Here is a 24,197-nt window from a genome sequence, read left to right on the forward strand (position 1 = left end):
TGTCACTGTCAAGGATTTCCCCTTGTGCCGCAACTTAGACAAGAGTCTCTTTCCGGGCATATGTTTGCATTCAAACCACTGTCGGTCTTGGGGATCACACACCATTTCTCACTAGTGTGAATAGCTTATGTGCTCTCTCAATTATAATCTGGTCTGCTTCTGTTCTGGACCATGCACTTGGCTGTTCCTTCAGAAAGCTATACAGTCCATTTTTTTTCTGGAATGGCCATGAATCTAAGATTCTCCATCTCCCAATGGGCCCTATCCTCATGTTCAATAACTTTTTGCATCAGTTCCTTCTGTCCTACTTCTGTGGTTGTAATTTTTCTTTAGTAATCAAGTCCAATTCCTGAAGCAAGGTTATAACATCTGAAGGATTAGAGTGCATCTTCCATCAGAGCCAGTCTTTTGTTTCATGTAGTCATACAGGGTGCCAATAATCCTAAAAATTTCTGCAAACATAGTGTCAGTTTTCTTTTCAATTATGTTTGTCATGCTGTCTTCCAGGTCCAGGGTAGGAACTGACAGATCTCGAGTGCCCAGCCACTCTCGACTTTTCCTTCCTCTTTCTTGACAACATTTAAGAATTACTTCTTGGAACTTCCAAAATGGCTGCACACGGATGATCAACAGCTTAGCTTCAGCTCTTGCAGTGTGAAAACAGAAACTGAGAAACAACAGCCAGTGATATTGTCCACTTAAGTGAAATTCACTTACTGGCTAGTAAGTACACTGCCTAATGCCAGTCAAGAAAACCCTAAAGTTGGAGATGGTGTTCGTGGAAAATAATTATTACTGTACACCAGAGAGAACAGAAACAAATTCATTCCAGTAATCAAGGAATGCTGAGAGGCAGGTGTGAGATTCAAGCTGCTGCATCCAGCTGTCTTCAGAATTTTTTTTTCCCGGGGAATTAGTTATTTTTGGTGCACAACAGGCTAAGGAGGAAATGCAAATGTTTGTCCAACAAAAAGGTGAGCCACAAGCAGAAGGGTAGTGCGCCTCTCATTTTTCTAATGATAAAGCACACAGAGAGACTTTGCCATTAAAACCTTTTCCACTGTTTCAAAGGAAAATGCTTGAGAGAAACAGAAAAGCACAGACGTTGACCAGAAGAATAGGGAGTACCATTGAACTGAACTGGAATTGGAAGTTGGGCTATGGAGGTGAGAAGAAAGACCAGCAACATGCAAATTAGTGAATAAATGTGAGATTGCAAAGCATCAGTCACATTTGTGAAATACAGCAGCATAAGACTAAGTGGAAAGAGTGGACATTTGTGATTTTATTAAAATTGTGAGGATGTGAAAAGCATTTGCCTCACTTTGTCGTACTTTGTTCTGAAGGGATCAATGAAAAAGGTAACCAAGTAAAACAATTTGTTTTTAACAGTATTTCTAAGAAACACTTCACCGTATAGAATGAATAATTTATACAAAAGTATTTTTAGTTCTTGTATGTGTTAAAATGCATCTTTTTCTTCTTTTTCTCTGTTTTTGGTATTAAGAAATGTAGGCATTTCCCAATATTACCTGCCAAGTATAGTTGGTTTAGATTTTTATTTCCATTTTCTAGTAATTTCTTTAACAGCCACCAGAATTAGCCTTAACAAGGCTTTACTATTTCTAGGCAGTTCATATCTTGTGTCCCAGCTAAAAAAAAAATCCTTAGTCATTTGCTTTTCCAGTATTCCTGACAAGAGTACTCTGTAGGTAATTTTTAAAGTCTGCTAACTCATGACACTCCCAAAACATATGTTCCTAGTTACCTCTTTCTGACTCATCACACCTCCAGCATATGCCTTCTACTTGAAGAAAAATTCTTTGGAGTCTGCTTGGGATATACAAGTATCTCTGCAAACACTTCCAGTCAAAAATCCTAAATCCTCTAGATTTTGTTGTATATTTGGAAGCCATGCATATGTCCTCCCATTGTTTCTTTGTGAATTGTGTGTCTAATTTCTCTTCCCAATCTTTTCTGACCTCTTCTGATTCTTGTAGTTGTGGTGCAGTATTTTGTATGCCCTTTTTTAACAGCAGCTTCTGTTCTAGATTCAATTAAAAATTCAACCAGTGCTGGTCTTTCGTTTAGGATTCCCCTATCCCTTTCTCTGTCTATACTCTGATAGCAGTTCATGATAGGGAAGGCAATCACTAGTCTGCAATCCAAATGTCTTCTTGGCCTATTTCCATTCTATTACCTTTTTCTTCTCTAATTATTTGTTCCAAATACTTTGGTTCCTTTGCCAGCTTCCTCCAGTAAATTCCATTCCCTTCTTGTCTGTTCTCTGCACCCCTAATTGCAGTCATCCCCATCAGCAGAATCTCCTTTCTCCATTCCTTGGCTTAGTTGGCGTTTTTTTCTGCTACTTTATGAATATAATATCTTCTATGACAGTTTTTCTCCTTAAGGATCTGCATCCAAGATCCCATTCTTTCCTTACTTCTTGAATTACTCCCTTGCTTCATCATCACCCCTTTCCACTTGGAATTGTAGCTTTCTGCTTGTATTATGTACAAGAGCCTTAACTGTGTAGCTCTGAAATATCTCTTCAAAGCAGCTAATCCTAAACATGCCTGTTCTGTTGGGAGGACCAGCTTAACTCACTTGACTCTTGCCCTCATTCCCTCCCAGATGAAATCCTTCAACTCTTTACTAATTGCTGTCCACAATTTCTCCTGTGGTTGATGAGAATATGCCTGACCTGTGTACAAAACTAAAGGGACTAAAAATTTTTTTTCTGCTTGTATCTTGCTATCCATAGGCAAGAGCTTCCAGTTTCTCGGTTTTTGTATTACTTTTTGTTTAGTGTCTTCCCACATATCTTTGGCTACCATAACCAAAAGGATTGGGAAGAGGGAGATGGGATAAGCATTTCACAAAGAAACTATGGGAGAGTATATGTATGGCTCCCAAATGTGCAACAAAGTCTAAAAGATTTTTAGGATCTTTGCTTGGAAGTGTTTGCATACGTATTTTTATACCACAAGCAGACGCCAAAGAATTTTTTCTCAGGTAGATTACAAATGTTGGAGGTGTGATGGGGAAGAAAGAAGTAATTGGGACATATTTTTGTGTGTGTAATGAGTTTACTTCAGAAATTATTAAAAATCAAGTGAAAGCACTCCAAGTGTACCATGAAACCCAAACTGAGTGCAGCGAGCCAAAACAGGAAACCCAAAGATTAGATCCACTCAGTTTATTATCAACAGTACCAAAGCATTGGGTTTCTTACTTCAGAAATTCCCTGCAGACTCCTCACTCTGACATACTGGATGAGCTTATTGGTGTAACTAGAGAAATTATTTTTACATCTGTGATTCAGAATCAAGAGTTGCCTAGACATAGAAAGATGCTACTGAGTTTAATTCTAGTGGCTACCAAAAAAATAATAGGTAGGAAATGGAAATCAAAGTCCCAAACCAAGTGTACTAGAAGTATTGAATGTAGTATCAGAATAAAAGAACTGGTGGGGCTATCTTTAGAAAATGGTAGGAAGAAATTACTTGATAAAAATGGGAATTGTGGGAAAATACATACATAATATTGTTTTAAAGGAGGATTGAGGTTTAAGGGAGGGCAGGAATTGAATGAGCTATGTAATGTTTGCCTGACAATAACTGTATAGATGATTATAAATGATTTATAACTTTTGCAGCTAAGAATGTCAATATGGTTTGTTTTCACTTATTTAAATGCGTGATTGTATATGTCATAAGTAATTCATTAAAGATGTTTCTTGTTTAAAAAATGTATTCTGTTTTAACAACTAATGTGTAAGAAGAGATTAAACAAAAGATGGTACAAAATCTTAGAAACTGGAGTTTTCTTGCCTATGGATAAGGGTAAAATACAAGCAGTAACAATGTTTTTAGTCCCTTTAGTTTTATACATAGGTCAGGCGTGTTATCTACCAGAAGAGAAGTTGTAGATAGCAGTTAGTAAAGGGTTTAAGGATTTTATTTGGGAGGAGAAAATGGCAAGAGTCAAGTGTGATAAGTTGATCTTCCCATTTGAGCAAGGAAGTTTATGATTAACCGGTTGGAAGAGATATTTTAGAGCTACACAGTTAAGGCTGTTATACACATCATAAGCAGAACAGTACAATTCATACTGGAAAGGGATGATTATGAAGCAAGGGGGTCATTCAAGAAGTTAGGAAAGAATGGTATTTTGGACATAGATACTTAAGGAGAATAACAGTTGTACAGAATGTTATATTCATAATTAGAGAGGAAAAGGTAATAAAATGGGGAGAGGCCAAGAAGATATTTGGATTACAGGTTAGTGATTGACTTCCCTATCAGCGATTGAGATCAGAGTATAGACAAAGAGAAAAAGGGATAGGTGAATCCTGAATGAAAGACCTGCACTGGTTGACTTTTTTAAATTGAATCTAGAAAAGAAGCTGCTGTAAAAAAAAAAAAAAAAAAAAAAAAAAAAAGGAATAATTAGTAGGTATATAAAGTATTGCACAGTAATGATAGGAATCAATAAGAAGAGATCAGAAGAGATTCGGAAGAGAAATTAGTTGAGCAGTTCACGAAGAAACAATAGGAGGACATTTGTATGGCTCCTAAATATGCATCAAAATCTAGAAGATTTAGAATTTTTGCATTGAAGTATTTTCATAGATACTTTTTTTATTCCAGGCAGACTCCAAAGAATTTTTCCTTGGGTAGATGGCAAATGTTGGAGGTGTGATGGGGAAGAAAGTGGTATCTGAGAGCATGTGTTCTTGTAGTTAACTAGCTGACAGACTTTAAAAGATTCCTTACAGAATACTCCGTTATGAATATTGGGCAAGCAGCAAGTCTAACTAAGGAAATTATTGTTTGAACTGGGATACAGGATCTGAATTGTCTACACACTGTAAAGCCTTTTTTTAAGTTTTAATTCTGCTGGCTGCCAAAAAAATTACTAGAAAATGGAAATCAATCTAAACCAAGTATATTTGAAGTTGTGAATATTGTAGTAGACATAAAAGAACAGGAAGTGGGATCCTTAGAAAGAGGTTAGGAGTAAATTATATAGAAAAAATGAAAATTGTGGGAACAGTACATGTAGAAAAATCTGGAGGAGGAGCAAGATTTAAGAGAAGGCAGAACTGAACAATTTAATGTTGCTTTGTCGTGTACAACTTTATGTGATATATGTTTGTAAATATGGTTTGAGTACTTTTATATAAATGTAAGTTTGCTTATGTCATAAGTGATAATTTAATAGAGGTGTTTAAAAAAATTGCTTCTTTTGCACACTCAAGCAGCGAGCCCTAAGTAGACCTTTAATTGAGAGAACAAACTTTAATAACACATTTTACCTTTTAGCTCAGGAGGAAAGATCTAATGCAGCTCTTCTATTCTGTCATCTTATTGGATGTTTCATAAGATGGATGTTTGATTTATTACAGTAGATATCTATTCCTGGAGGCTGGGCAGGTGGTTGTCAATAGCTGAACATCATTCTTGAAGAGCTCTAATGGAGTTCACTAAAGCCCCATTTTTATTTTAGATTCAGAACAGAATACAGTAGCTGTACTTTCAGTGCACACAAGTTGAGGGGAGGCAATAATTCCGGTGAGTTTGACAGTCAGCAATTACCACTTTAAGATGTAGAATTTCACTTTGGAAGGCTTGCAACCCTTTCTAGGGTGGAAAGAATAATTCTAGTAGTGTATTTGCTTTCAGATAGTTTGGAAATTGAGTTTATAATAAAACTCTTCTGACCGTGTCCACCAGAGTAGCATTTTGCTGTGTTTGCAGTAAGAGTCACTGAATCCAGCTTTTATCAGTATTAAGTTGAGGATCATTTATAAGGAATGCGTATACAGTTTATTGCAATGATGTTGAGAATTGACAGAAAAAAGTGTTTCATGAATGCGCAGCTAATCTGTTTCACTGGATAAGTTCCTAGCAAATGCTGTTGTAAATGCAAGCCTAGAGATACAGTCTGTAACTATTTACAAAGATGCTTCCTAAAATTCAGTTCAGTGATGGCCTTTTTCAGTCAACATGTGACCGCTCCTATTCCTTCTTTTGGTTCCTAGGACACCTTCAAAACTGCCTCTTTCAGGTGCATTTCTGTGGAGACATCTGTTCAGAATCCACTCTAGACCTAGAGGTCAGGACTGTAATTCCTTCAAGATTTAGTGGCCATACTAAACCCCCCAAAAGGCAGCTAGTTTCTAATTAGTTGTCATGGAGTGTTACTTTTCTCAGGTTTGTCTGCTTGCTTCCAAATTAGTAACCAGGGATTTTTCCTCTGTCATATTTAAGAACGGCAACCCAAAGCAGTATATAAAGACTGGACACAGCACTGCAATAAGCAGTCATTGTGTTAGTATGTATGTACATGTGTGTGTGTTTTTTGTTGCAGATGAACCAATTCCCTTCATTCTGGCCCTGCCATCAGTCCTGTTTTTGGCATCAGTATCAGTTGTCATTATATTTTACTATAGCTGATGTTTTGTACTTCATGCTATCTAGTACAGTGATTTTTTTATCTTGCTGTTGAAGCCATTTTACATGTTGGCATTGACCCAGTTCTGAGCTGATGATCTTTTGGCAAACTTACTTCTAGCTTGATGCTGTGTTGAGCATGATCAAGACCTATATCGTGTGGGTAATTTCTCATTGGTGCCGATATGGGCTTTCTCAGACCCAGCTGTCCTTGACGCACTGACCCTGTGTCCCATCAAGACCATATTCTATATTATGAGTCTGTGTTAATTTTCTTCTTTGCTAATATGTTTTTCTTAGAGCTAGCTGTTCATTTTGGCTCCACCCTTTTTTGTCAGTTGGCATCAACCTCCACTGTTGGTGTTGGTTTACATTGATGTTCATGTGTGTTTTTCCTCAGGGTCAGCTGTCCTTGGCACTGTCCTCATTGTCATGTTCAGTGCTAACAGCGTCAGTGCTGATATAGGCTCCTTAACTTCTATGCCCTTGTGCTTTTTTTCCTATTCCTTTTTTAATGAAATTGACAGACCACTTTGGCCTTTCTTGTCTCTTGGCAGTGACCACAGCTTTTGAGCTCAATGTCCGTTTACATCAATGCTGATAGGGAAAGTCTGTGAGACGAATCATTCTTCTTGACACTGACCTTTAGTCTCAGCACTGACCTCTTTTCTTGGGCTCTGTGTCTAACATGTCACAGATTTAGGCTCATTTTTCTGAGCCTTTGGGCTAAATGTCAAGAAGCTAGCCTATAATTTAGTACTTCTGTTACAGTTTTAACCTCAGTCCCTCCTTCCACCTCTGCTGTTCTGACTGGAGGTGGAATTTGCTTGTTAATCTTGCACAAGAAGCAATGCTACCTTAATTTCTTGGTTAGGAACAAATGAATATAGAGTGATCATTTTCTTCGAAGGGAGCATTCTTCATTTCTGTTGGTTTGTCCTCAACACCATGCCTGTTAGGACAGTAAAGACAATTCTGAATTTGGACTACCTTATTTCCCTTCAGTTTGTGATTAGTTATTAGTATAGTACTAAGATATATAATCACTTCCATTTTGTTTTGACTCTTGTGTAGGTGGAAATGATGCAAGTATAGTATCATGGAGCTCTTCAGTTAAATCTGTTATATTGCTACAGCAAATTGTGTACACCTTTTGTTCTTCCCAAGTCTTTCCTAAGTTGTATATATTTTATTATACTCAACTTTGTCAGACTGGTCAACCTTCCCACCAGTTTGTAAGTGGGCCAGGTTTATAGTTACCTTATGTATACTTTCAAAAACTTAGACTAGGAATTTTGCCTTCAGTCCTGCCCCCACCCTACTTCCCACGTAGAAACAGAAGATGTTATGTAGTCCTATCTCGCCTGCATTCTTACCCATGGGTTCGGAGCCAAATATCGGCTCTGACTCTGCCTATTTACTAGCTCAAAAGTCTCTGATTGGCTGGGCTAAGAGGGTATCCCATAGTACACTGCTTCGCATCCCCAGATCTCATTTGCCGCTTGTAGAGCTCGGACGTGGTCTCGCTTGGCTGTGGCTAAGTACTCTTTTTGACTTATTTCTCTTGAGAAATTGCTTGCTTCATACTTCAAAAGCTATTTTAATAGCTATTCTTGCTGCGGTAGTTGTGTGTGCGTGTTTAGTAGTGTTTTTTGTGGTATCCCTAACATTTCCCACGGGCTAGGCCCGTTTTAGTTAGAGGACCTAGTCCTCCCTTAGTGAGTAGTTCATCTGTTTCTTATTGTATATTCCTTTTTGAGAACCGTTTAAGTTAGAGGTTCTTTCGCTGTGTTCTCATTGTTATTGTTGTTGGTTTAGAGCTTTGCTCTTCTCTGTGGTACTGTCTGTTGTCTAAGTAGTGGGCTTCCCGCCCATTTTGGTAATTGTTAACTGTAGTTACTCTGTGTGCTTTGCACCTGTTGGAAGTCGTTAACTCTTTGGATATGTCTAAGGATCAGAAAGAACATAGCCTTCTGGCTTTAAAAAGTGTTCAAAGTGTGGATATAAAATGTCCATCACGGATGAGCACACTGTGTTTACTGTCTTGGAGCCATCCACTTACAGGAGTCGTGTAGTTTTTGCCATGCCTTCAGTCCTAGGGTGCTCCAAGAGAGGAAAAACAAATTGATTTTAAAGGGACTGCTTAAACCATCTTTCGAGGAGGCTATAGATTCAGCTCCCAGCTCACAGTCGAAATCTAAGACCTCCAAGTCCAAGAAAAGATCTCCGGCTCCATCAGCATCTTCGGAGCCTCTGGAGAAAATTACCATATTGGATATTGCTTCCTCGGCTCCACCGTCTTTGGGGCCGCAGGAGGTGTCTGTATTAAGTGAGTCAGCGTCCGCTCCGATCATTTTCGAACCTATTCGGAGACTGTCGCCGAGTGTGAGGCATGGTTCACCAGATAAGAGGTCTCAGTCTCCATCCATCTCCTCCAAATCCTCCAGGCTTTCCGATTTGGATGTGGATAGGGTGGTGCAGAGGCTCCTACAGTCGCCGGTGTTGGCTAAATTGTTTTTGGCTCTGACCCAGTCGGCTCCAGAGCCAATTCCTATGGTTGTTTCATCGATTCCTCCTCCTCCTTGCTGTCAGAGCTGGTATGTCCTGCTCCGAGTGATGTTCCTGCGCCGGCTCCGATACCCCCTCTGGGTTTATCGGTGCTGACCACGGCTCCGACCATGTTGGTTCCATCCACAGGGTTCGAGACTCTGGTCTCCTCTGTCGGGCCCGAGGGGGATGCCTCGGGACATCTTTCGGTTCCAAGTCTCCCCCTCGGTGCATCGGCTAGGGGGACCCCGGTCCTGGTCATGGCCTTGGAAGCCGGACGGTCCTCAGACTTGGGAGGGGGGGGCGCCTTCGAGGCCATGCGGAGCACGTTGGCCAGGTCGTCAGCTACATCACTCTGGTCGGTTATTCCATCCCCCACCACTCCGGCGAGAGCTTCTGACACCCACCTATCCTTGGACATCAGAGCACCAGGCCCTAAGGATATCCCCACGAGTGGTCCCCCACTTTCTGAAGGTCCCTCAGAGCCTGTCCCTGAGGAACCTCCTAGAAAGAAATTGTGCAAGAGGAAACACATAGACTCCCAGGACGAGTCTATCACTTCCGATACTGACCTCGAGGAATCGGAAGGGTCCCCAAAGTCTTCCTCGGGTGATGTTTCCTTCTAGGATATCCTGGAGATACTGAAACAAAGAGGAGACTGGCCTTCCAAAACCCCTTCCGAGGAGGAGTCAGTATTCCTTAAGGCTTTTGGCACTCAACCTTCCGCCTCCTGGGTGTCTCCACCCTTCGATGAACTTCTTGACCTTATTTGTCGAAGGGTGTGGGAAAACCCTGATTCTGTGGAGCCAGTACCTTGGCGCCCCAACAGATTTCTCTCCGTCCCTCACGGAAAAGAATTGCTGACAAAGGGAGTCCCCGTAGATGCCATGGTGGTGGCGGCAGCCACCCAGAAAGAAGTTGCAGAGTCTTCGGTCCATCCTCCTAACAAGGAGTCTGGGACTATGGACCGGTACGGGAAGCATACCTTGTCTTCAGCCACCTTCACCTTAAGGTTGCTGAACTACTTATCTCATTTCACTCGGCTCCAGAGAGATCTTGAGGAGTTGGGAGATACTCTTGCGGGTAACATACCTGAAGCGGTGGCTCAGACAGTCAACGCACAGGTTTCTACTCTCAACTCCATCGCAAACTCGTCCATGCGACTCATTTCGTATGTGGTCAAGGGAGCGAGTAGGGCGGCCAGCTCAGGTGTAACTCTTAGAAGGCAAGCCTGGCTGCGCCTGTGTCACTTCGGGGAGGCCTTCAAGTCTTCCTTCACTGATGCCCCTTTTGATGGTTTCCCCTTGTTTGGGACCAAAGTGAAAGACACCCTCACCAGGTGCAAGCAAGAGGGAAAGACCCTGTCTGCCATAGGGTTCCGTTTTTCCCTCCCGTCTAGGCTTACCCCAAGGCTCAGCGAGGGGGAAAGATGTGGTTCAAGAAATCACAAAGGTTTTTTCCTGCCGCACAAGGTGAAACCCCCTCCCGAAGCAGGGGAGGGGGGAGTTATTCAGGGAGATGCCCCAGAGGCAGAAGGGGCCCTGCAATTCTGGGGACTGCGACTCCTTTTGTGGCTCCCCATACTCTCATTCCTGAGGGTGTGCCCGACTGTGCTTATCCGGAGCCAGTTGGGAGTCGAATTTCCTTGTATCCAGAAGCCTGGGAAAACATCACCCAGTACCGATGGGTATTAAGGATAATTTCCGGAGGTTGCACCATTCCATTCTGTTCAGTACCCCCTCCCATCAGAAGAATCCCAGACGTTCCACCCAGTCAAAGGGATCAATCAGCCTCAGAGGTATCTCCGCTGCTAGAAAAAAGGAGTCATCCAACCAGTCCCCTCAGACCAGATCGGATTAGGGACTTACTCAAGATTCTTTTTGGTGCCGAAAAGAACAGGGGACCTGAGACCCATAATAGATCTGTCAACTCAACCATTACGTACACAAGTCCAAATTCTGTATGGTCACCCTACAATCTATTCTCCCATTGTTGGGATAGGAAGTATGGATGTGCTCCATCGACCTGAAGGATGCTTACTACCATATCAAAATGGACAGGGCATCCAGGTGTCATCTATGCTTCTGGCTGGGAGCCAGACATTTCCAGTTTCGAGCCCTGCCCTTTGGTCTCACCACAGCCCCCAGGGTGTTCACCAAGTGTATGGCAGTGGTGACAGCTCACTTGAGACGTCAAGGATTCCAGGTGTTTCCGTACTTGATCGACTGGCTCCTCACCGCCCCCACCAGGCATGTACTAATTCAGACCAGGGACAGTACCATCAGTCTGTCACCAATTAGGCATTACGATAAGCTGGAAAAAATCTGCCTTGTTACCCTTACAGCGTGTCACCTTTATAGGAGCAGAGCTGGACACCATTCAAATGCGAGCGTTCCTACCACAAGAAAGGATCACAGGGTTGCAACAACAAATTCTCACGCTGATGCCTCTGAGACATGCGAAGGCAAGACTGATTCTTCAACTCCTAGGGACCATGGCAGCTACCATCATGTTGGTCCTGTTAGCGAGACTACACATGAGAATTCTTCAGTGGCTTCTCTTTGTCCAATGGTCTCTCCAAAGACTTCCGCTATCCCATCCAATCCTAATGACAGACAAATGCAAGCAGGACCTCCGTTGGTAGCTGTGCACCAACAACTTGAACGTAGGAAAACCCTTTGTTCCACCCGTCCCTGTGGCCACAGTGACTACGGATGCCTCCCAGATTGGGGGGGGGGCCATTATCTCGGCAGGATGGTCCAAGGCACGTGGCAGGAGCACGAGATACATTTGCACACAAACGTCCTGGAGATGAGAGCAGTGCTTCTTGTGTTGCGGGCACTTCAAGAAGTCCTCCCTCTAGGGACCATTGCGATACACTCAGACATGTCAGTAGTGTGTTATCTCAACAAGCAAGGAGGAACCCGATCTTATCCGCTATGCAGGGAGGCCATGAGCGTGTGGCATTGGGCAATAGCTTCCCAATGGTTTCTAGTGGCAATGCACATTCCGGGGAAGACCAATGTGATAGCAGACAAGCTAACCAGGGCGATTCTTATGCCCTACGAGTGGTCCCTGAATTGCCTGGTGGCAGAGCGAATCTTCAGCAGATTGGGTCAACCTTGCTGCGACCTTTTTGCCAGCCCCCTCAATGCGAAATGCAGCAACTACTTCTCGCTGATCCCCCCACTTGGGGAATCACCCAGGGACGCTCTAGCTCACAATTGGCCCTCCGGTCTGCTTTATGCTCTCCCTCCGTTTCCCCTTCTCTCAAGGGTGATTCAGAAAGCGCAATCCTTGGGAAGCAGGATGATTCGGATTGCCCCACACTGGCCTCGTCAAGTATGGTTCCCCTTCCTTCAACACTACCTTGTGGATACTCCTTGGATTCTGGAACCCCTTCCAGACATACTGACACACATGTCAGGACAGTTCCACCCCTCTTTGAGGACACTCCGGCTGATAGCCTGGCTACTCCACTTCGATCCTTAGTCAGATGTCATAATTTTTCACCAGACGTAGTCCATATTTTGTCGTCCTCTCATAAACCATCCACTAAGAAAATCTACTTTAGCAAATGGAAAAGATTCTCTATTTGGGCTCATTCCAGAGGGATTGATCCCTACATGGCTCCAATTGATTGTTTTGGAATTTTTGTCTATATTGTTCTATCAGGGGTCCGCTTCAGCCACCATCAAAGTTCAGCTGGCGGCTATATCAAACTTTCACGTGGCCAATGAATTTAGCCTTATGGCACACAGACTATGTTAAAGCATTCCTTAAAGGTACCCTATTGCTTCGTCCCCCAGTATCACAACCTGTTATGCCCTGGGACCTCAATTTTGTTCGTCAAGCCCTCACTCTTCCTCCCTTCGAGCTGGCAGCTACCTGTGAGTTAAAGTTTCTAACATGGAAAACAGCCTTTTTAATAGCTATCACTTCAGCGAGGCAGGTCTTCGAAATCCAAGCCCTTTCCATCAAACCCCCATATTTGATCTTCCATAAAGATAGTCTCCCTTAGACCAAACCCGTCTTTTCTTCTCAAAGTGGCTTCCCTGTCTAATATAAGTCAGTCTATTGAGCTGCCAGTTTTCTTCCCCAATTTTTCCAACAAGGCAGAATTCAGATTTCACCAACTAGATGTACATAGACAGTTACGCTTCTATCTCCCATCGGACAAAAGAGATTCGGAAATCTGACCAACACTTTGTCTCCTTTTCCGAAAACCAGCTTGGTTCTCCGGTATCCAAGGTCACACTCTGTAGATGGATAGCCAGCTGTATTTCCTTCATCTATCACACAGCAGGTAAAACTTTGCCCTTTCCACCTAAAGCCCACTCCACAAGAGCTGTTTCCACATCCACAGCCTATCAAGCTAGATTGTCGATGGATGATACATGTGCTGCGGCCACTTGGGCTTCTCCTCACACTTTTGTCTCTCATTACAAATTGGACGTGGTTTCCAGGGGCAGATCTTCATTTGGCTCCACAGTTCTCAGGAGTATTTTCCTATGAGCCACCCGGGTTGTAGGTGCTAGGGACGCTGTCCCATGGGTAAGAATGTAGGCGAGATAGGACTACATAACATCAAGAAGTTATGTACTCACCATAACATTCGATGTATGTAGTCCATCTCGCCTCACATTCTTACTTACCCTCCCGCCTTCCCCCCTGCCTGGAGGATTTGGAGGTAAAATTTTATCATGCAGAGTCCCTTTGATTAATTTGTTTGGATATTTTGTCTGTATGGATGTGTGTTATGTTTGCAATAACTGAGTTGTTTGCAGCAAACTAGATCTGGGGATGCGAAGCAGTGTATTATGGGATACCCTCAGCCCAGCCAATCAGAGACTTTTGAGCTAGTAAATAGGCTGAGTCAGAGCCGATATTCGGCTCCGAACCCATGGGTAAGAGTGTGAGGCGAGATGGACTACATACATCGAACGTTATGGTGAGTACATAACTTATTTCCAGATTGCCTACCTGTGTTTCCATTATTTGGAGAAATATACATAGATGTAGTTACTTTCTGTGCCTTGCCAATGGACAAACAGATCCAATAGGATAGTCAGTGTCCAAGATTGTGAACTCCATCACCTGTAATGACACTGACCTTTCTTTGAGTATCTGTCCCTGTTTGTTTCGTAGAGCCTCTACTCCCCCTTCCTGTCCTGAATAGAGGTGCTCTTATTTCTAGATCCATCTATTTCTGGAAGATGCATTTTTTGCCTTCTTTCCCTTTCCAGTCTTTAGGGGAGGCATATGGAAAATATATATAGTTTTTGTATATGCACATTATTCTTTTACAGGCTAAGCTTAGCAAATAAAGTTCAATATTGTGATCACCATCACTTCGCGTAATAGAGTTCAGTGGTGGTCAGTAGTCTTAGGTGGAGGTGGGTTGTACTACTTGTTCCTAAATTGGTCAAGCTTGTTTAGACGAGCATAGTGTGGTTCTTTCTCTAGCATGTTTTATGAGTTTCACCACCCTTCTACCTTCTGTTTGCATCCATGGATATATTGAGAAAAGAATAATAATAATGCAGCACTTCTAGACCACCATGTTTGCCGGGTAATACTGAAGTGGATACTCCTTTGTTCTTCCACCATTCTACCACTTTACAGAGAACTTCATGATGCCTTCATAATGTACCATACTGGGCCTGTCTCTTGCCCTTTTAATTATCCTTCCAGTACATGAATATCATCTCAGCTACCTTGAAAGTTGTGCATTATGAACTCCAAGTCTCGGATGCTTTGAAAACATGGTTTCAGTACCCGGAGTTGAAATCACTAGTGAATTCTGTTTCTCAGAGAGCTTGCATATTACATCTAGTGATTACATAATTACAGCAAGCACTGCTGATACTGCCCTGTTAGCTGTCGGGCCATTATCAATGAATGGAAAGTGTGTCTGGTGGCTTTTAACCTCTCCAGGCCCTTTTAGAGCACAGTTCCTGAGCTCTTTTGCAGTTTATTCCATGTAACTTAACTAGTGCTGATAACAGCTTTTCTGGAACACTAATCGGGTATGAAAGTTGGCCCAAGTAGAATGCTTCATTTCTTTTCACTATGCTTTCACAGGGTGTTGGATCTTTCTGGACTACCCTCTCCATCTTTATCCCTTTTATGACGGACCTTTCCCTTCTCTTTAAAAATTATCTGTATTTACTTAATCCCCTTTTAAATTCTTATTGCATTTTTCCTTGCCAAGCCAGGTAGGTTATTTTTGCACCTGATTAGATTACCCTAACAAGTCAGTTCTTGAATTCTGTTCTTTCCATTTTTCTAGTTTCCAGAATATCATTCTGTCCGTCTGTCTTGGAAGTACAAATCTAACCTATTGGTACTGGACCTGGCACATTATCCTCAAGTTCTGTGAAAGGCTCTGTGCAGTTCTTTTAGAAGATAAGCATTTAAATGTCTTTGAGTTACTATCACAGCTGTCTGGATACTACCCACATTACCTTAGGCTCAGAGAAGTAGGCAGATGAAGTTTAAGTAAAATATTGTCACTTATACTGTGTTATTTCTCTCCTCCTAAGGATGTCTTGAGTTTTTGTTGTTTTGTCCGACAGTCTTTTCTTACCATCCAGCTCCAAAGTTACAATCAAGTGAGTTGCAAGTTCACTGCACTGTTCGAGTAGAAATTATAACTGTATAGTGATCTCTTCAACTGAGGCGATTCACAATTTTTCCCTCCTTTTCCTTAAAATAGATTGATATTTTGAATATCTTACAGGCTAGCACTGTTCTGACTAGTGGGCTGGAACTGGCAGTTTAACTTTAAGCTGTATTTTGTCTGTGACCACTTGTATTCATTTCTAGATTGCATTTTTGTCGGTTTCAGTTACTGTTTATTTTTAGATTACACTGTTAGCCTGGAAAGTGAATCTGTCCCTGTCAACCTGGACATTTTGCTGCTTTGCCAGAAATGTGTTTATCCTTCTATCCTGAAGCCTAATGTGAGTTTCCAGAGTTATAACTATAGCATTGGTTTGTTATTGGTATTTGCCTTTTTTAGCTGGACTTCATTTCTTAAACTACCCCATGTTTCAGTTTATGTACCCTTCAGCTGCTCAGCTATATGTTCCACCCCAGTTTCTCAAAATGGTTCTCGTTGCTATGGCCTCCCTTGATATTAACCACACAGCTCCTACATTTGCAGACCTTATCTGAAGTGAGCCTGATCTCTGAAGCTTTCTTTTTGAACTACAGTGGTTAGGGACATCATCCATATGCAAAGCTCTTCCTGACGTAGCCTTAATAATGACTAGGGAGTGATGGGCATGCCTGCCTTTACCTTCACAAGACATTTGTATGATAAGTGGTCTTCATTTCAACTCACTTTTGAAGAATTTTCATTAGGTTCAACTTGTCATATGGCTGTGACTCTGCCCTATGGTTAGAAGAGGTTTAGGTACGTAGGATCACGTCCAGCTTTCTTCGAGTCACCCTTCATTTGGTTGGGAAGTTTGCATAGAATCTTGTTTCCTTCATGGTTTTTCTTGCCCTACCTTAGTGCATGCTTTCAAAGGTACGGGGAAAGAGTCCTCTACATTTCTGCTTGTGCAAATTGGACTTAATCTCTTGTGGTCAAACAGCTTTGAATGCATATGGAACGAGTCTCTAATATTACCTATGGCTGACTAAAGCATTTGCATTGGCATTGTTTCCAGCTTAGCTTTTGACACCTTGTGGTTCTGAATGCATTTCATAACAGCTGACTCTAAAGAGATTACCTCAAAGTCCTATCATCAAGTTTGAGGTTACCTCAGGATCTGACAAACAATGAAACTTGGCACATATTTAATCATATTCATTTGACTTTACATTGTTAGCAGTAGTTTTTTTTTCTGCCTTTGAGACTAGAACGTTTATGCCTTTTGCTGGGATTCCCTGAAATGTCAAGCTAAAACTTTAGCTAAAAGTACATACCCCAGCCAATAGCACAGAGATTAAGGTGCAGGATTGCCAACTGGCAGACCTGGGTTCGAAACCTGGTTGGGACACAGCTGAGTAGCAATATCTGTGTGGAAGAAAGGCCTGGCAATCTACTTACATCATATGCCACAGGAACTCCTATGGGATCTAGCCATAGAGTCATCATTTGTCGATTTTTGCTCCAGTATCTAACTTCAGTAATTTTGCATTAAAGACGTTTTTCTGGATGTCCTCATGTTGCAGTATTCACTAGTGGGTTTACCCTTCTTCCCATCAGCTTGTTTGGCCAGGTTTCCAAAGCTTTTCCAGTCCCTGTTGGTGCGTCGGACATCTGACATATGTTGCCTGGTATGTGGGCCATAAATGTGACGTCTGCGCGCACCAGTTCTCAGACTTTTCAGCTGCCAGCTGTACACCAGTTGTTGCTGCTAGTCTCGGACGTTGGATCGGTTTTGCTTTAAGATAAGTACCCTTTTGGGGATTTTCTTCACTCCTTTTGTAATTATTAGTCTGTTAATGTCCAGTAAGAGCAAATGCAACTGTGGTTGCTAGATTTCCCACAAAGACACACACGACCAGTGTCTCTCTTGTTTGGGTAGGGATCACAATTATAAAAACTGCACCATTTGTAAGTCGTTCATCCCTAAAACCCTTTGTCGCTGACTTCAGGCCCTTCACTTGTATCTTGAAAACCAGCGCCTTAGACCGCTCTCGTAATGGAATCCGCATCCGACGCCCCATCCGAACCACCTAGGAAGAGGGCCAAGCCCATGAGGCCATACACTTCCACCGTGCCTCCCTCAGTCGATTCTCAGCCTGTAGCCACTGTTAGCTTGGCCGAGGAACTGCCATCTGCCACATTGGATAAAGTGGGTACCTACCAGGAGGTCGCAAAATCCAGAGCAGATGACCCGTCTGGGGAGGATATCCCGGCACCTGATTCAGATGCCAGGAGGGAACCAGCTTCTGCGATAGGCGCTTTGGAGCAGGCCTCTGCCATTCCTCCTCCAACTTCAAGGCCGACTGCCAGCCAGATGCCAGTTAGGCGTGCAAAGAAAAAACAGAAGACGAGGCACACCGCTTCAACCCCAGAGGCCTTGCCAGGCTAGCAGGCCTTCAGTCAGAGTCTCTGCAATGCCTTCCTGGCCCTTAGACCTACACCAGACATCCCTAATGTCACTGTTCTGACAGTTCGACATTGTAAACTTTCACTTACATAGGGTCGATTAATCACTGTTCGCTTTTTTAAGCATTCGGTGATCTAATATAGACCCTCTGCAAAGGCATCTCTGTCTTCCTTGCTTGTGCTCATTTCCCAAGTTAAACATTCTTTAAGGTGTGCATATGATGCAGCAGAGGCCACTGCCAAGTCAGCTGCAACTGCCTCTGTACTGAGGAGATATTCTTGGCTGCTTCTTTAGCCCCTACCAGATGACTTTTAAGGCCAAACTCCTGGATACTCCTTTGGATCACACTGCCCCATTTTGCTCCAAGGTAGCTGATCTCTTTAAGTCACTTCAACAAAAAGGGAACAAAATTTAAAGCATCTTCTTGTCTCTCCAATCCCAAAATTTCGGACAAATTATCCAGCCAAGATGCAATTTATTAGGAAGATTTCTAGGCCCTCTGTCCCCTCCAGTTCTAGAAGACCTCACAGGAGACGGACTACTCAGCCTAGGACACCTCAGGCCTCTGCCCAGAGACCTCCCTTTCCAGAAAGGCAGGCAGCATCTGACTGTCTTGCCTCCCTTTCTGCCCCCCCCCCCACCATACCTGTATCCTACCATCTCTCTCACTTCCTCCCTGCATGGGACCTAGTGACATCTGACAAATGGGTCTCGTTTATCCTGAAGGAGGGTTACTTCATGTCTTGGATGTTCACCCTCCCCACCAAAACTTCCTATTCCACTACTTCCCCCCTCTCAATGGTCCCCCCCCCCCCGAGGTGCCCAGGAAGGGAAGGTCCATGAAGACTCATCCTAGACCTTTCCTGCCTCGACCTATTCCTGAAGGTCCCCTCTTTCAGGATGATTACTCTACCCATTCTATTTCCTCTCATCCTTCCTCAGGTCTTCATGGTGACCCTGGACATCAAAGAAGCCTATCTACATGTTCCCATAAAACCATCCTCCAGAAAATTCCTCAGATTCAAAGCAGGCTCCTTGCATTTTCAGTTCTGTGCCTTGCCCTTTGGACTCTCCACTGCTCCAAGGGTATTTACAAAATGCTTAGCCCCAGTCATTGCTTAGAGGTATGCAAATTTTCCCATACCTAGACGACCTGCTCATTACAGCAGCAGACAGACAAACCCTCCTTGCCCACACAAAGGACCTTCTGCTCCTGCTGCAGTCTCTAGGGTTCTTCATAAACTTCCCCAAATCCAAACTAAATCCTACGCAAGACATTGTCTTCCTAGGATGCAGAATCAGAACAGACCTCAGGATGGCCTTCCTACCTCAGGAAAAAGTGCTTTCCCTGACCCAACTTCTTCAGTCTGCTCTCCTTTCTCCTGCCTTGATTGTGAGGGAATTCCTCAAACTTCTTGGCCGCATGGCTGCCACTGGCAAGATTACACATGAGAAAGATCCAGTGGTATCTTCGTTCAGTATGGGCCCAGCACTCACACCCCCTAGATTTCAGAATCCCACTTCTCCCGTGCCTGCACCAAGAGATGAAGTGGTGGATGGCCCAGGTGACCCTAAACTCTGGTCTCCCTCTACAATTGCCCTCCCCTTCTCAGATCATGCACACAGACGCCTCAGATGTGGGGCTGGGGGGCAACGTTAGACACAAGAACAGTGCAAGGTTTGTGGAAAGACGAACACAAACAATGGCATGTCAACATCAAGGAAAGGAAGTGTCAGCCATTCTTCTGGCCCTGCAGGCCTTTCTACCTTTCTCGAGACAGGGCATTCTGAAGATCTTCACAAATAACACCACAGTGATGTGGTACCTGAACAAGCAAGGAGGGATGAAGTCGTACCTCCTCTGCAGACTAGCCCTACAGGTATGGGATCTAGCTGTCTCCCAGAGGATCTACCTACAGGCAGCCTACATCCCCTCCCAACACATTTGCCAGGCAGACTCCTTAAGCAGAACTTCCTCAGACAGTCACGAGTGGATGCTGTCAAGGGAGGTATTCCTAGATCTGATCCACAGGTAGAGTATTCCACAGATAGACCTGTTCTCCTCCACAAACGGGCAATTCCAGAGCTATTGCTCCCGAACTCACAACCCGAAGGTTCTTCAAACAAATGCCTTCTTAATGTCTTGGAAGGGGAAATTCCTGTATGCCTTTCCCCCCTTCCTTCTGATCCAGCGAGTCCCACTGACAATTCAGCAGCACTTGCCAAACATCTTGTTGGTGACCCCCTTTTGGCCAAGGCAGCACTGGTTCTCCCTACTTCATCTATCCAAGGGCAGTCACCACAAGTTACCCCTCTCAGTGGATCTACTCATACAGCACCAGGGAACACAGATTCACCCACAGTGGAAATCCCTGCACCTCTCCCCGTGGCTGATAGGATTTTGATTCCCTTCAGACCCCTGTACAAGGACGTGCTCTCAGTCCTGCAGGAGACCAGGAAACCAAACACAAGAAAATCCTCTCTCTCTAAGTGGAGAATTTTTTAATTTGTCAGAAAAGACAGAGCCGCTGGACAGTTATCTGCTCTAATTCTCTCTTACCTGTGTGAACTGCTAAAGACAGGCTTGTCTTAATCCTCCTTAAAAGCACACGGTCTGCCATTTCTGCCTACATATGGAGCCTCCACTAGCTTCCAGACTTCAAGCCAAGCTATTCCTAAAAGGTGTTTTACACTTAAGACCCCCTAGAAAACTGACTCCTCCTCCTCCCTGGGATCTTAATTATGTGCCGGAAAAACTTAATCTGCCACCCTTTGAACCAGCTGGCAAGGCTGACTTGAAATTTTGCACTTGGAAAACAGTACTACTAGTAGCTTTGACATCAGCCAGAAGGGTCTCAGAGCTCCAGGCCCTCATGGCTACTCCACCCTTCATATTTTCCATATGGACAGGGTCACCCTCAGGATTAAATCCCTCCTTCACTCCAAAGGTGGTTAATGACCTCTCCCTAAATCAGGCTATTCACCTGCCCACCTTATTTCCAAATTCCCAGGGAGACTGTGAGAGAGTCCTTCACTCCCTGGATGTACACAGGCAACTTTGTTTCTTCTTGCATAAGACCAAACCTATATGCAAATCAGACCAGCTGTTTGTTTCCTTCCACCCCAGGGCTCTGGGGAAACCAATCATTTCTTCTTGGATTGCTAGGGCCATCTCCTTTTGTTACTCACACCATGGAAAGACTCTTCAGGCAACGTCAGAGCCCATTCCACAAGGTCCATGGCTTCCTCTGGAGCCTTCTTTAAAGGTCTAGATACTAACTCCATTCTGTTAGCTGCTACTTGGTCATCTGTGCACACCTTCACCAGACACTACAAGGTGGACCACATCTCCAGGACCAGAGCGGGATTTGCCAATGCTGTCCTGCATGGGTTCCTGGAATCCTCATCCAGACCACCCCCCAGCCAGCAGTGAACTTTTGTACTCACCCACTAATGAATACTGCAACATTGAAATAGAAGGGCATAGGAAAGTTGTGTAAAATCTTACCATAACCATAGATGTCCTTTTTCATGTTGCAGTATTCCTTCCCTCCCTCCATCCTCCTGTTCTCTTTGCACTTGCTCTCCTCTGTTCCTACAGGCTATGCTATCAGGACTGGCTCCGTCTGGGACTTCTTGGTTCTGAGAACTGGTGTGCACAGACGTCACATTTATGGCCCACGTACCAGCCAACACGTCAGACGTGCGTGTCAACAGGGATCGGAAAAGCTTTGTAAACCTAGCCGAACAAGCTGATGGGAAGAAGTGTAAACCCACTAGTGAATACTGCAACATGGAAGAGAGGGACATCTATGGTTATAGTAAGATTTTACAAGGCTTTCCTTTCCTGTTTAGTTGTGAATTTTAAGTAGTACACAGGGTTTGAAACCTAGCCAGACTTGCAAATACTTATATATAGAAACATGGTCAGTGGTTATTCTAGGGGTTACGTACGACAAAGAAGCATTTCTCAAATGTGATTCACTCAGAGTTCTGACGCACATTGATGTTATAACATACAAACTGCTGAAACCCATAACCAAAAGTTATCCTTTTCATTGGGGGTACGTTTCTGCCATCCTATGAGGAGAATGGGAGGGAAAGTGAAACTTTCCCACCTGTACCCTTATTTGTAATTTATTTGTAAATATTGGCTTTTAAATTGCTGCAGTGTTGGAAGAATAGACCCACTTAGTTTGAAAGCCAACTTTCACAAAACAGTAGTAGTAGAGCACCAGGGAAACTGTCACTAGTTGAGAAGGATCACTTTTTTGATGTTGACATGGATTCGGAAGTTGCTTGTGGGTACCTGGAAGTAGTTACCTGGGTCTTTATTAGTATTAAGTTGCATCTTCCAAGAAGACTGGGAATTAACAGGCATGTAATGCAACTAATGCTTGTACCATTGCTTGTGTGATTGTGTAAGCAAACAGCAGAAACCTACCAGTACAGGATAACACCTTCACTTATGGAAAATGCTCTCTATTAATAACTCTTTTTTTTTTTTTTTTTTTTTTTTTTTTTTTTTTTTTTTTTTTTGCCAGCTCACTGCAAGTCGAACTTCATTATGGTGAATTGAGCCGAACCTCATATTGGAGCTCTGAATACAGATCGCCATAGGATTCTTGAATCAAGTGACTGATTTCTGTGGGTTCATCCTGGTGAGCTGCTGGTGTGCCTTGTGATGACAAATAAAAGCCATTCCTGCCTTCACTGCGTTCGTTCACAATAAGGAAAGAAAGCATGTAGAGTGCAGTGTTGCCCATTGCAGTTCCTCATAAAGTAAGCTGTGGCAGTGCACAGCTTCATTTGATGTTGAGGATGCTTTGACTTTCTCACTGCTTTTTAATTATAGTTTAGCCTAAAGCACTTCTTGAAAACCTAAAGGAGTCTTGTTACTAAAAAGTAATGTGTCCCTTTCTGTGAGCATTGTTACTAAAAAGTGATGCAGTAACCTGTCCCTTTCTATGAGTATCTGTTGATTCTGTCAAAGGTGTGGCAACAAAAGAAGGTTTGAATTTTCTGTGGTTTACTTTTTCTGGATGTCCTCTTCAGTGATAGACTTTTCTACTTGATGCCATTATAAAGGCTGAGAAAACATTTTTGTCTGTTCTGGGAACTACTTCAAAGAATGTCACAATACTCCTCATTGTCTAGGGTGTGTATTCTGATTTAGAGACTGGGAAAAATGTGGACTTCACTTAAAACAGTGCAAGAACTATGGAGACAGCCTTGTCTTTTGTAATGAATTCAGTGTACTGTATTTTTGTTTTGCAGGGTACATATATTTACACTGTTATTAGTGTATAAAAGAGTACTGGCATAATGTTATATTGGAAGTATTTTGTTGGTAAATTTTTTTACTTAAATTATTTTTTTGTGATTTTAAAATGCTTTAAAGGCTAGTACCCATCTATGTAAAGATGCAGTTTCATGCCTGTGTAAATTATTTAGGATAATTACACTACAGTTAGAGATAATAGTGCTATAGGAATTATTTTCATATTATATTTACTCCAGGTCTGTTGTGCATGCAGCAGGGTGCATCCTTTAAAGTGTTTTGATACAGTTTTGTTGCTTAACTTTAGCACTGTGGCATGTGATGCCTCCATTCCAGTGATGCATTTTATCCCCCTTTTTTTTTTATAATACCCATCTTAAATATTTTCCCAGTGGTGATAAGAGTTTGACTTTTGTGATCAGTGACATCAAGGTAGGTACAGCATGGGGATGTATCCTTAGACTTTAATGGATGCACCACCATGCCTGTGCAGAGACATACCCTTATGTCTAGGGAAGTGGCCCTTAAAGCCTCTGGACACAACACAACAATGTTATGTAGTCCAATCTTGCCTACATTCTTACCCATGGGTTCGAAGCTGAACCTCTGCTCCGACTCGGCCATACTCTAGCTCAAAGTCTTCAGTTGGCTCGTGGCAAAGAGGTATCCCATGGCACCTGTTCTCCAGATCTCATTTGCTGCTCATACAGCTCGGACGTGGTCTCGCTGTTGGCCGTGGCCAAGTACAAATTTACTACTTTTTGTTCAATTTAGTAGCTCCAAAAGCTATTTTAATAGCTGGTGTGTGTGTATTTTTACTACTACAGACCAGGAACGCCA

At 43.1% G+C, this 24,197-nt stretch overlaps 1 protein-coding gene across 3 annotated transcripts in view; it reads left to right on the top strand.

Moving 5' to 3' along the window:
* Positions 1-23,407, top strand: part of NELFCD (negative elongation factor complex member C/D) — a 1,198,759-nt gene extending 1,175,352 nt beyond the window's left edge. For all 3 annotated transcript variants that reach the window (XM_044089975.1, XM_044089974.1, XM_044089973.1), the window contains one exon: positions 22,621-23,407. In XM_044089975.1, the coding sequence (XP_043945910.1) occupies positions 22,621-22,655 (35 nt within the window). In that variant the 3' untranslated portion in view covers positions 22,656-23,407. The remainder of the gene's footprint in view (positions 1-22,620) is intronic.
* The last annotated feature ends 790 nt before the right edge of the window (positions 23,408-24,197 follow it).

The sequence above is a fragment of the Protopterus annectens genome, chromosome 12.part0 (genome assembly GCF_019279795.1).
Source record: "Protopterus annectens isolate FY-2018-M chromosome 12.part0, PAN1.0, whole genome shotgun sequence".
Lineage (NCBI taxonomy): Eukaryota > Metazoa > Chordata > Ceratodontiformes > Protopteridae > Protopterus > Protopterus annectens.